A 12,096-nucleotide genomic window follows, 5' to 3' on the forward strand; every position below is an offset into this window, starting at 1 on the left:
GTCTCTGTCTCCCCGTCTCTGTCTGTCTGTGTGTGTCCACTCCCCACGCGCTGGCCCCGCCCCCTCGCGCTCCGTCTCTGTCTCTCTGTCTCTCTCTGTCTCTGTCTCCCCGTCTCTGTCTGTCTGTGTGTGTCCACTCCCCACGCGCTGGCCCCGCCCCCTCGCGCTCCGTCTCTGTCTCTCTGTCTCTGTCTCCCCGTCTCTGTCTGTCTGTGTGTGTCCACTCCCCACGCGCTGGCCCCGCCCCCTCGCGCTCCGTCTCTGTGTCTCTCTCTCTCTCTGTCTCCCCGTCTCTGTCTGTGTGTGTGTGTCCACTCCCCACGCGTTGGCCCCGCCCCCTCGCGCTCTCTCTGCGTCTCTCTCTGCCCGCCCGGCCCCGCCCCCGCCGGCCCCCTCACGCTCTCTCTCCCCCAGCCCCCGTCCTGTGGCCCCGAGGATGACGCCCAGCTCCAGCTGGCCCTTAGTCTGAGCCGGGAACAGCACGATAAGGTCAGAGCAGCACCTGGCCCAGAGGCCCCGCAGGCCCGAGGCTCCCAGCCCGGGCTTTCCTTCCTGGTTCTGGGCCCCACCCGCGCTCACACATCCCTCTCAGACACCGGGCTTGGCCCACGGGAGGTGTAGGCGCTCTGGCCGAGGCCCTGCCGACGCCCGCTGCCTTCCCCGCCCTCTCTGAGCCCCATCCGCAGCCTGTGCGCCCCCCACGGCACCTCCATGAGTCTTCATCCTCCTGCCCCGTTCCATCCGTGAGCCGTGTGCCATCGTAATTCCCAGTCACTGTTGTCAACGTGGGAGAGGGTTCTGGGGACGGCACTGGGGGTCTCGACCCCGCAGCCCGGTCTCAGGCTTTGACCTCTGTGTCCTGGCCTCCCCTCTGCCGCGTCTGCCCCGCCCCCGCCCCCGCCCCTTATAGGAAGAGCGGATTCGCCGCGGGGACGACCTGAGGCTGCAGATGGCCATTGAGGAGAGCAAGCGGGAGACTGGGGGCCAGGAGGAGGTGAGGGGCTGTGGGGGAGGGGGCCCTGAGGAGGAGGGGGGCTGAGGGTCCCTGAGGAGGGGGGACTGGGGGCCAGGAGGAGGGGAGGGGCTGTGGGGGAGGGGGATCCCTGAGGAGGAGGGGAGGGGCTGTGGGGGAGGGCATCTCGGGTGGGATGGGTGGGGGGGAGGGGGATCCCTGAGGAGGGGCATTGTTTAGGAAGGAAGGGGTCACTCCTGGTGGTGTGTGGCCTCTGGCTGGCTGGACTTGGGGAGGAAGGTCCTCCCTGTAGGCCATGTGTCTCCTGGGGACATGTTGATGGGGTGTATTTGTCAGGGTGGGGGTAGCACCTTCACACCCAGGGTGACTTCAGCCCGTGCTTGACGGCTGGGCCTGAGCCACGGCCTCCCGTGGGACATGGGGAAATGGTGTGTGCATGAGGGGCGGGGGGCTCTGGAGAGCCCGGAGCACACACTCACTGCAGGGAGGTCAGGTGGGTGTCAGGACAGGCGTGTTCAGGACGACTCGGGGAGGAAGGTCCTCCCTGTAGGCTTACTTCCTGGGCTCAACCTGGTCACGGGGTGGGGTTGGTGGGGGGCGGGGAGCTCTGGGGAGTGGGACCAGGTTAGGTGAGGACTGGCCAGAGGGCCTGGGTGGGACCGAGGGTCCGTCGTGGTTCCTGCTCTGTTGGGAGGTGGACAGGGCCGGGTGGACGCGTGGGGGCTGCAGAGGAAGGGCTGATGGGTGAAGGACCTGGTCTGCGTGGCTCGGCCTCCTGCCCCGTCTGGGCCGGACCCGTTGTCTGTGGGCACCCAGGCCCGTCTGGTCAGCGTGCTTTCCGGACCTCAACCTGTTCCTTGCCTTCCACTTGCTGCCACCCACCCGCCTCACTCTGTTCTCTCGCTCACTGCAGTCGTCCCTCATGGACCTCAGCCTGTTCCTTGCCTTCCACTTGCTGCCACCCACCGTCTCACTCTGTTCTCTCTCGCTCACTGCAGTCGTCCCTCATGGACCTCGCCGACGTCTTCACAGCCCCGGCTCCACAGCCCACCTCGGATCCTTGGGGGGCCCCGGCCCCCATGGCCGCTGCTGCCCCCACTGCTGCCCCTGCTTCGGACCCTTGGGGGGGACCCCCTGTCCCACCTGCTACTGATCCCTGGGGTGGCCCAGCCCCAACGCCGGCCTCCGGGGACCCCTGGCGGCCCGCCGCCCCTGCTGGGCCCACGGCCGACCCTTGGGGTGGGACCCCCGTGCCCGCTGCTGGAGAGGGCCCTACGCCTGACCCATGGGGGGGTGCTGACGGTGAGTGCCTGGGCCCCATGGTCCCTGCCGAGGCTCTGCCTCTGGCGAGGGTCTTTCGTATCAGAGAAGGTTGGCCCCTTGGAGGGTCACGTTGACCTGCTGAGGGGGCAAGGCCTGAAGGGGGGCAGGGGCGGCAGGTGTGTGTTCGGGGCAGGGGTAGAGGGTAAAACTGTCGACAGGGGCAGGGGCTGGGGCTGCCCCGACAGTGGTGGGTGGCCTGGGGCAGGGAGGCTAGGCGGCCGCTCTTTCCAGTGGGGAGATCTGGATTGGCTTCCTGGAGGAGGTGGAGCCTCCCTCTGGGAATAAGGGGCACAGTGCAGTTAAAGGCTCGGAGGTGTCACAGCCTGAGGGGCACAGTGTGTGGGAGAGAGGCAGGGACGAGGTGGGCATAGGGTGGGAGAGGTGGGCTGGGCTGCCTGCTGGGGTGGGGATGTCCCGGGGCAGGTAGGCCTGAAGGAGACGTGGGGGGACGGGCATGACCGTGAAGAGAGGAAATCGGGCCGTGGAGGAGACATGATCTCGGAGCCCTGGGCTGAGGCCTGCGCTGCAGGGCCGTGTGCTGGGAGCGGGCAGCCTGGCACAGGCCGTGTGCAGGTGGGGTGTTGGGTGCCCCCTGGAGGCTGACAGTGGCCTGCCCCTCAAGGAGTCTCGTTCCTCAGCAGGTGGGGCTCCGGTTAGTGGAACCCCTGCCTCGGATCCCTGGGCCCCGGCCCCGGCCTTCTCGGACCCCTGGGGGGGGTCACCTGCCAAACCCAGCACTAATGGCACTGCAGGTACCAGTGTGCTTGTCTGTGCACGCACGCGTAGGCCTGTAGTGAGTGCGTGAGCGCGCGCGAGTGTGTGTGTCCGTGGACGTGTTGTGAGTGCGTGAGTGTGCACACGTGTGTGTCGGGTGCATGAGTGTGCTGCATGCATGTGTGCGTGTATGGGCGTGTCTGGGGGGCCCGGGAGCAGTGGGCCATTCAGCAGTGTGTTCTGTCTGCAGTTGCAGGATTTGACCCTGAGCCTGATGAGTTCTCTGACTTCGACCGACTGCGGACGGCCCTGCCCACCTCCGGGAGCAGCCCAGGTGGGCCCCTGCCCCTCCCTGCACAGGCGCTCTGCCCCACTGACACCCAGGGGGCCTGACGCCCCTGCCCCGCTGATGCTTGGGGGCCTTGACGGCCTGGCCCTGCTCACGCCAGAGGGCTGGGACCCCCATACCCCACTGACACCCAGGGGCCCTGACACCCCGGCTCCACTGACTCCCTGGGGACCCAGACCCCTCTGCCCCACTGATGTCTAGGGACCTTGATTCCCTGGCTCCACCGACGCCCAGCCCCGCTGATGCCTGAGGGCTGGGACCCCCCTGCCCCACTGACGCCCGGGGGCCCTGACACCCCGGCCTGGCGTGGCGCTGGGTCCTGGGCCCCGTCCCTCCCTTTGTCTGATTGTGGTTGGGCAGACGTCGAGAGGAAGAGCCAGGTGGTGTAGAATGTGGTCCCTGGAGACAGGCTTCCACTTGTCGTTAGAGACGTTACCTTTGTTTTGAAGTCATTTCAGAGTTGGCGAGAAACTGCAAAGAATCGCCTCCCCGCGGGTCCCCGCGCTGCCCCCGCCCCCCGTGGGCACAGAGAGTCTCTGTGGCTGTTGGTCGATGCTGGTGGTCTGCGATGCGGGAGACCCCACGACCGCACAGTAGAACTGCCCCGTCAGGTTCAAAGACTCCCCTCCACTGGAGCAGACTGCCCTGTGCCCTTCCGGGGTGCTGTTGGGGGGCTTGAGCCGCCAGCTTTCCGGTTGGCAGCCAAGCACATCACCACTGTACCAGCAGGGCGCCAGGGCGCCTTTCTGCGCAGAGCCCAACCAGGAAAAACGAACCCGTTGCTGACAGGTTGATTCTGACTCTGCAACCCTGTGGGACAGTAGCACTGCCTCAGGGTCTCCCGGGCTGTGTTCTTGACACGAGCAAGTTGCCGGGTCACTCTCCCGTGGAGCCACTGGGTGGGTTTGAACCACTGTTCTGCCGGTCAGCAGCCCACCGCTTAACCACAGGGCCACCAGGGCTCCTGAATTCAGCAGCAGGGAGATTTTTTTTTTCTCATTGTGATTTGGGTGAAAGTTTACAGAGCAAATTCACTTTCCATACAGTGGTTCACATGCACATTGTCTCATGACATTGACTACAATTCACCACAATGCAACAGCTCCCCTCCCACTTCTTCCCGATAGTTACCTCTTCCTCCCTTCATGCACTCCTGCTCCCTGAGCTGTCTCCCTGTGCACACACAGCCCTTCTTTCTCCCATGATTGTTCTCTCCGAGGAGAGTATCTACCTCAGGTACATGTTCAGCTCATATGCCTGTCTTTTGTTTGGCTGGAAGCCACAGGTGTGGGTTCAGTTCCAGACCTGAAGGGCAGCTGGGGGCCATAGTCTCAGTGGTTCCACCAGGCTCTATCAGAGCAGCAAACCTGGTGCCCCACCCCCTTTTTTTTCTCCAAATGATTTTGATTTGTTCTGCATTGTTCTCCCTCTCTATCCAGGATCTCCTCCATAGATCCCCCTCCAAATGGTTGACAGCGGTAGCTGGGCACCATCTAGTTCTTCTGGTGTCATAGTCGTATAGGCTGCAGATTGCATAGTATACCAGTCAGTAGGACTAAATATTTCCATGAATCTGGTTTTCTTCATTCGTCTTTGCTCTGGACGAGGAGAGAACCATCATTGCATCTAGATGGTTCCTTGCAAGCTTTTAAGATCCCAGTCACTACTTGCTAAAGTAGGAGGTGGAACAGTGTTTTGTGTAGTATGTTATGCCAGGTGAGCTTGATGTCCCCTGTGACTTTGGTCCCAAGCCCAAGGTTCAACTACTTGGTCCCTCTGAGTAGCTGGCTATGACCAAGAAGTGACTACAACCTTGTCATTAGGGAGAATTGTTTATTTATTTATTTATTTATTGTGATTTGGGCGAAGATTTACAGAGCAAATTCACTTTCCATACAGCAGTTCACATATACTTTGTCTCATGTCATTGACCACAGTTTATTTACCACAGTGCAACAGCTCCCCTCCCACTTCCTCCCCATAGTTACCTCTTCCCAGTGTCCATCCCTTCATACTCTCCTGCCCCCTGAGCTGTCAGGGAGAATTCTTATATGTGTATGTATATATATATATATATATATCTTTTAAAAAAGGTCAGGCCTCTTGGTCCCTGGTGTCGGCCAGTGTGAGGGCCCTCAGACCCGCCGTGTTCCCTCTGGCGGCCAGTCAGGGCCGTGTCTCGCCTCCCGGGGTCACGGGTTGTGGCTGATTCTTGGCTGAAACAAGTGCTGTTACAGTCTTTGCCGAACGGTGATGCACTGGTTCCCGGGTCACAGGCATCTGTGCGCGTTTTGCAGCCGTCCCTACTGTTGATTCCCCAGGCCAAAGTTCTGCCCGTGATGGCAGCCCCCTAGGCGTGTCCCATCCCCGGCCACCCCGCCGGTTTCCCTGCACCGTCTGGTGTGGGTGCTCCGGTTAGGGGGTGTCCTGTACTCGCCCTCCCTTCCTCAGTGTGGGGCATTTCCTGGTCCATTCGCACGCAGCCTCAGGACCTCGTTTCTCTTAGTGGCCGAGTGGTGGCCCGTGGTGTGGGTGGGTCACATTGTACCCGTCTGTCAGTGGATGGGCGCTTTGGTGGTTCCCCCTTGGGCTGTTGTGAGTGACGCACTGGGCACTTGGCCGTACGTGTGTCTGCGTTGCTGCCTTCAGTTATTTGGGGCAGACACCTAGGGGTGGCATCGTTGGGTCCTATTGCGGCCTGTATTTGACTTGGAGGAGTTGCCCAGCTCTTTTCCGTAGCAGCGGCCCCGTCTTACAGCCCCACCGTGTGGACGGGCGTCCCGGTTCCTCCGCACGCTCACAACACGTGCCCTTCCGTGTCCTGGCTAGTGGCCGTCCTGGGGGACCTGGGTGTCTGCCTCCTCTCGCCAGCAGCACCTTCTCTCTCATACTTGGTCCTCCTCCCTTTCGAGGCTTCCGGGTACCTGCCCTCTGCCCCCCGGGGACGCCCGGCGGCCCCCTGAGCCCCTCCCTGCTTCCTTCCAGGGGAGCTGGAGCTGCTTGCAGGAGAGGCGCCCGCCCGCAGCCCCGGGGCCTTCGACATGAGTGGGGTCGGGGGCTCCCTCGCTGAGGCTGTGGGGAGCCCCCCGCCTGCAGCCAGCGCGACCCCCACTGCCCCAACACGGAAGACGCCCGAGTCATTCCTGGGCCCCAACGCAGCCCTCGTGGACCTGGACTCGCTGGTGAGCCGGCCCAGCCCCACGCCTGCGGGAGCCAAAGCCTCCAACCCCTTCCTGCCGAGCGGTGAGCAGCCCATCTGTCCCACCCCTGCCCTGCTGTGTCCCCAGCCTTTGCCCGGCCCAGCCAGGCCTGGGGACTCACGAGGCCCGCTGCGTCCGCGCGTCCAGGCGGCGTGTGGGGTGTGGGCGGCGGCTGACCCTGTGCTGTGCACCCGTTTCTCCCTCACAGGTGCCCCGGCCTCCGGCCCCTCGGTTACCAACCCATTCCAGCCTGCGCCCCCCGCGACGCTCACTCTGAACCAGCTGCGTCTCAGCCCTGCGCCCCCAGTCCCTGGCGCACCGCCGACGTACATTTCTCCTCTTGGGGGAGGGCCTGGCCTGCCCCCCATGATGCCCCCGGGCCCCCCGGCCCCCAACACTAACCCCTTCCTCCTATAATCCGGGGGAGAGGGGGACTTGGCCTGGTGCCCCCGTTTTTGCTCCCCGGGGATCAGTATTGTGAGTGCATGTGAAACGGGGCCCCACCCCCACCCAGCCCCCTCCCGTCCTGGGGCCCACTCACACTACATCCTCTTCCCACTGCCCCCTACTCCCCCTGCCCACAGAGAAACTGGACCTGGGGGTGGGAGGGGTGCTGGCAAGAGGAGGAGCCCTTTCCTGCAGCATTAGAAGGGGGAGGGACAGCTGGGGGTCCCCGCCCACCCCTCCCCTAAACTCCGGACCTCCCCTCAAACAGTGTTGGAGCCTCCTTGTTCCCCACGCACCCCTCAAATCCCCGGTGATGATTTTGGCAACTTCGGGAATAAACGGCAGATCTCTTGGGCGGGGCTCCCCCACGTCCCCTTCTGTGGTCGTGTGTTCCCACAGCTCTGCCCTACACCCCAGGACCCTGGCTTCGGAGTCACCTTGCTGACCTTGGGGGCAGCTGGGACTCCGCCTTTCTTGGAGGCCTTGACACCCCTAGCCCTTTGGGGTTCAGTGGTGGGCTGTGTTGAGGGCAGCCTGTGAGCTGCAGACCGTGGGGGCTGGCCAGCGGACACCCTGTCGGGTCAGGAGGCTCCACACACGCGGGTCGGGAGGCCAGGGCCGGCCAGTGGAGGCCCTCAAGCTCGTCGGCGTCAGGTTGTGGCCAGAGCTGCTGTGTGAGGTCATTGAGGAGGAGGTAGCATCAGTGATGACAAAGGTTCTTAGCAGAGATGGCAAACAGCATGTCACTGCTGCGAGGCCATGTCTGCCTGTCCTCGCCTGTGCCTGCGGCGGGTGTCGCCCACCCGCGGCCCTCGCCTGTCAGGTGTCGCCGACCCACGGCCCTCGCCTGTGCCTGCGGCAAGTGTCACTGACCGGCGGCCCTCGCCTGTGCCTGCGACAGGTGTCACCCGCGGCCCTCGCCTGTGCCTGCGACAGGCGTCGCTGACCCACGGCCGGCACCACTCCCCTCTAGGCAGCACCAATCCATGACAGAAGTTAGGGAGCTGAGGTGGCAGCACCAAGTCATGTTTGTAAGACCAAGACCACTCCCACTGCCATCGAGTTAGTACCGACTCCTAGCCACCCCCTTTGGGTTTCCGAGGCAGTGAACTTTCGTGGAATAGGTTGTCCAGGCTTTGTTGTGCCAGCTCATACTAGACAGCACCAGTCTGCTGGGTTGTCCTGATTCAGGGCAAATGGCCCTAGTTCACATTAGACAGTGGCAATCCGTGGCAGGCAGCCCTGACATGCCAGGCATCACTAATCTATGCCCGAGGACCTATAGGAGGCATCACTAGTTCAGGCAGGGCACACCGACGCAGGGCGGGCAGCACTAATCTGTCCCGGGACATGGAGCGTTTGCTGGCTCCGGAAGCCCTGGTGGCCTCTGCTCGTGAGCGCACTCATGGGTGGCCTTGTCCTGGTCCCGTTCCACCAGTGCCATCCCGGGGAGGCCTTGAGCCATCCAGAGAGGCGGGGCCGCTGCCCTCTGCACAGTGGGGTCCTCACACCCCCTCTATGGTGTGGTGCTGTCTCTGGCTGGGGCCATTCTTCAGCCACTCCAACAATGGGCTGCAGGCCTTGGGGTGCAGGCTGAGCTGGACCCAGGACCCAGGACTCAGAAGTCACTAGACTCATATCTGTTCAAGAGATGCTCCTCGGGCCAGGGGACAGGCCATCGTGATGAGGGGCGTGTGCTATAATGGGGGCCCAGAGAGGCCCTCTGCCAGCCTGGGTACCAGGAGGGCCACTGAGGAGGTGCGATGGGCGACCTCGGCGCCCCGGTAGTCCTGTTGTTTTTGTAGCCACCTCAGGTTGAGCAAAGTCGCCCTTTGTTAACCTTGAGGTGTGTGAGTTCGAGCCTTGGGGACGCCCCCCGTGCAGCTGCTGCCATACCAACTGTAGAGTAAACCCAAGAGCAGGTTCTCTGCAGGAGTCCCTGAGCCAAAAGGTGGGTGGTGCGAACCCACACAGGCACCTCGGGAGAAAGGCCTTTGAAACCTCCTGTTCTCTGACACACATGGTGTCAGGAGGTGGGATCGACTAGATGACAGCCGACGAGGAAATGCCTTGCTACTGGATGGGAGAGGCACCCTACCCATCAGAGTGCACTGTGGGGGCAAGGCCAGAGTGACCCCGCCTCTAGCAGACCGGCAGTGTCCTGGGGGGCCGTGGGCTCCACAGACGCACCCACTGAGGGAGGGCCGCGGGCCCAGGGAAGCTGGGACTTGGGGGTGTTGATTGGTTTGAGACTGAGGGCAACAGGAGAACATCTCACCCGCTCGGCCCTGAGAGGACAGCCCGTTTCTCAAGCTCTGGCCAGGCTGGGGAAGGTCCCCGGATGGCACGGTCTGCTCTCGGCTGCAGCAGGTTGGCGGTTTGAACCCACCCAGTGGTGCTGCTGAAGAGAGAGCTGTCTGCTTCCTTCAGGTCGCGGCCAAGACAACCCCGCGGGGCAGCTCGGCCCTGCGCCTCGGGGCGCTGTGATCGGCATACGCTCCAAGGCAACGGGTCTGGTTGCTTTGGGTCACGTTGGGGTGAGGGAATTCCCGGGGAGGAAATGGGCTGCTGCCAGGGAAAGGGGTGTGGTCACTGGTTCCCTGAAACCTTCCCGCCCCTCTCTGTGGGAGCAGGAGGCCTCAGCACCCCACATCCAGCTGTTCGGCCTGAGCCCCCAAACGGTGGACTGGGGTCATGTGCTGCAGGGTCCCAGCCTCGCAGACGGCAGCAGAGCCTCCGTGACATCGCGGTTCTCCAAGACCACATGGCCACTGCGATCCCGCAGCCCTGGGTCACGGACTCAATCCGCGTTCAGTGATGCCATGCTTCCCACGCGCCTCTTACAAGAAGCATGTCAGGCGCCGTGGAGTCCGCCCCTACGACAAGGAAACCCTGCCGGCTCCTGCGGCAGCCCCTCCTGCAGCCCCTGACGGTCCGTCACACTGACGGCCTTCGCCTTCCGGGCTGACCCGCCACTTTACCGAGCACGGTGTCCTTCCCCGGGGACGGGCCCCCCTGACATGGCAGTACCGACGAGGGTGACTGGCTCGGCCTGGCCCAGTGGCAGGGCTGGAGGTCAGAGACCTTACTCAGTTTCCTCGGTTCTCAGCGGGCGTGACCACCTCGAAGGCACACGGCATAAACGGAGCTCAACCGGCCTCATTGCTCCTGCATCTTCCTTGTCTCCTTTCCTTCCGACATCCAAGGCCCTTCTGTCACCTTCTATCACTCTGTCCACAAGGTTCCAGCCACCATAGTTCCCCACAGGTGCTGCCATTCGAGGCTGGCTGCCCCCTATGGAGAAGAGGCCTGGTGGCACCGTGGTTAAGGACGCGGCTGCTGAGAGGCCAGCGGTGCAGACCCACCAGCCGGTTCATGGGAGAAACACCTGGGGGGCGGCTCGCTCACTCACTGCGTCGAGTTGGATCAGACTCGGACCCCTCCTTGGGTTTCCGAGGTGGTATCTCTACGGAAGTAGATGGCCCAGCCTTCCTTCCAGCTGGTGGGTTTGAACCATCAGCCTTCTGGTTAGCAGTCAAAGGCCTGAAATACTACACCACCAGAGCCCATAAAGCTTACAGCCTTGGAAACCCTCTGGGGCAGTTCTACTCTGTCCTCTAGGGGCGCTGTCAGTCAGAATCCACTCAAAGGCGGTGGGTTTCAGGTTTGGAAGGAGCTCTGGTGAGGCGTAGTGCCTAAAGCATTTGACTGCTAACCAGAAGGCTGGCTGTTCAAACCCACCAGCCACTCGGCGGAAGGAAGACTGGGCAATGTACTTCGGTAAAGATTTAACGCTTCGGAAACCCAAAGGGGGTCACTGTGACGCAGAATCGACTTGATGGCAGTGAGTTTGGTTTGGTTCATTGGAGTCCTAAAACGTGAACACCTGGCTTGTAGAGTCCTCCATAACCAGGAACCCCCAGGAGAAGCACAGGGTGCATGTGTCGGCTGCTGACCAGGAGGTTCGTGCTTGGAGTCCGGCCAGAAGTGCCTCGGAGACTTGCTGATCCGCTCCTGAGAAATCCCTGGAAACGCTGTGGAGCCCAGTTCGGCCCTGACGCGCGGGGCGCCACGGGCCGGGCAGACGGGACTCCGGCACCTGGCGCACTGACGCTTCTGTCGAACGAGTGCATTCATGATTCATTCATTTATCCTGACCACGCGTACCTCAGTTTTCCTTTCACTGACTCAAGGGCACATATGTCCTGCGGCCCCAGGTGTCGGGTGTCACACAGGCTGAGCGGCTCCAGGTGTGGAGGGTTGTGTGGGAGTGTTTCTGACCAGAGCGTTAGAAATGGACCAAGGCCCCTGGCACAGAGCTCTGGGTGGGTGGAGGGGGTGGCCCCTCAGTGTAGGGCTTGCGGGTTGGGCCATGAGGAATCCGAGGACACCCTTCTTGGGCTTGTCCGCCTCTCAACCGGCAGGTGGTGCCAGAGACTGAAGTCCCTGCAGCCTGGCTTATGAGCGCCCTTTCTCATTGACAGGAGCTCTCGCGGCCTAGTGCCTAAGGCACTTGACTGCTAACCAGAAGGCTGGCGGTTCAAACCCACCAGCCACTCCTCGGAAGGAAGGCTGGGCAATCTCCTTCTGTAGAGATAGCGCCTCGGAAACCCAAGGAGGGGGGGTTCTCGTTGACACGCAGGCCATACTGTCTGGGAACTCATCAGACAGAACAATGAACGCGTTTTCTCGGTTTTAGGCCTCCTCACCCTCTCGGGACACGCTAGTCACTCACAAGCCCTCTCACGTTCTCACCCACGCTCTTACACATGCCCCACACTCTTAGCCATTCCTTCTCTCTCCGATGCACACTGCCATTTTTACCGACATACCACTGTGGACGCCCACACTGGCATGTGAACGTGTACACTTTTTGGAGTAGATCCCCCCTTGTGCACATGCTTACACACAAGGAATAAATAATCGTTGTTGCTAGGTGCCGTCAAGTCATCTGTTCAGTTCCCTGGTGCCACTCTGGCAGGAATACATACCACCAACGGGATGCTTAAACAGACAGGAGTTTATTCTCACGATTTGGAGGCTTTAAGTCCCAAGTTCTAAGTGCCAGGCTCAGGGGCTGGGTGAAAGCC

General features: G+C 62.2%; 1 protein-coding gene across 1 annotated transcript in view; it reads left to right on the plus strand.

Annotated features, from left to right (window-relative positions):
- Positions 1 to 6,976, plus strand: part of EPN1 (epsin 1) — a 17,968-nt gene extending 10,992 nt beyond the window's left edge. Inside the window, exons 4-10 of the mRNA XM_007957283.1 lie at positions 408 to 489; positions 911 to 994; positions 1,972 to 2,275; positions 2,938 to 3,048; positions 3,261 to 3,344; positions 6,345 to 6,602; positions 6,768 to 6,976. Of these exons, the coding sequence (XP_007955474.1) occupies positions 408 to 489; positions 911 to 994; positions 1,972 to 2,275; positions 2,938 to 3,048; positions 3,261 to 3,344; positions 6,345 to 6,602; positions 6,768 to 6,976 (1,132 nt within the window). The remainder of the gene's footprint in view (positions 1 to 407; positions 490 to 910; positions 995 to 1,971; positions 2,276 to 2,937; positions 3,049 to 3,260; positions 3,345 to 6,344; positions 6,603 to 6,767) is intronic.
- Positions 6,977 to 12,096: the final 5,120 nt, after the last annotated feature.

Source organism: Orycteropus afer, unplaced genomic scaffold, assembly GCF_000298275.1.
Source record: "Orycteropus afer afer isolate SDZICR_OR568_19922 unplaced genomic scaffold, OryAfe1.0 scaffold00726, whole genome shotgun sequence".
Classification (NCBI taxonomy): Eukaryota; Metazoa; Chordata; class Mammalia; order Tubulidentata; family Orycteropodidae; genus Orycteropus; species Orycteropus afer.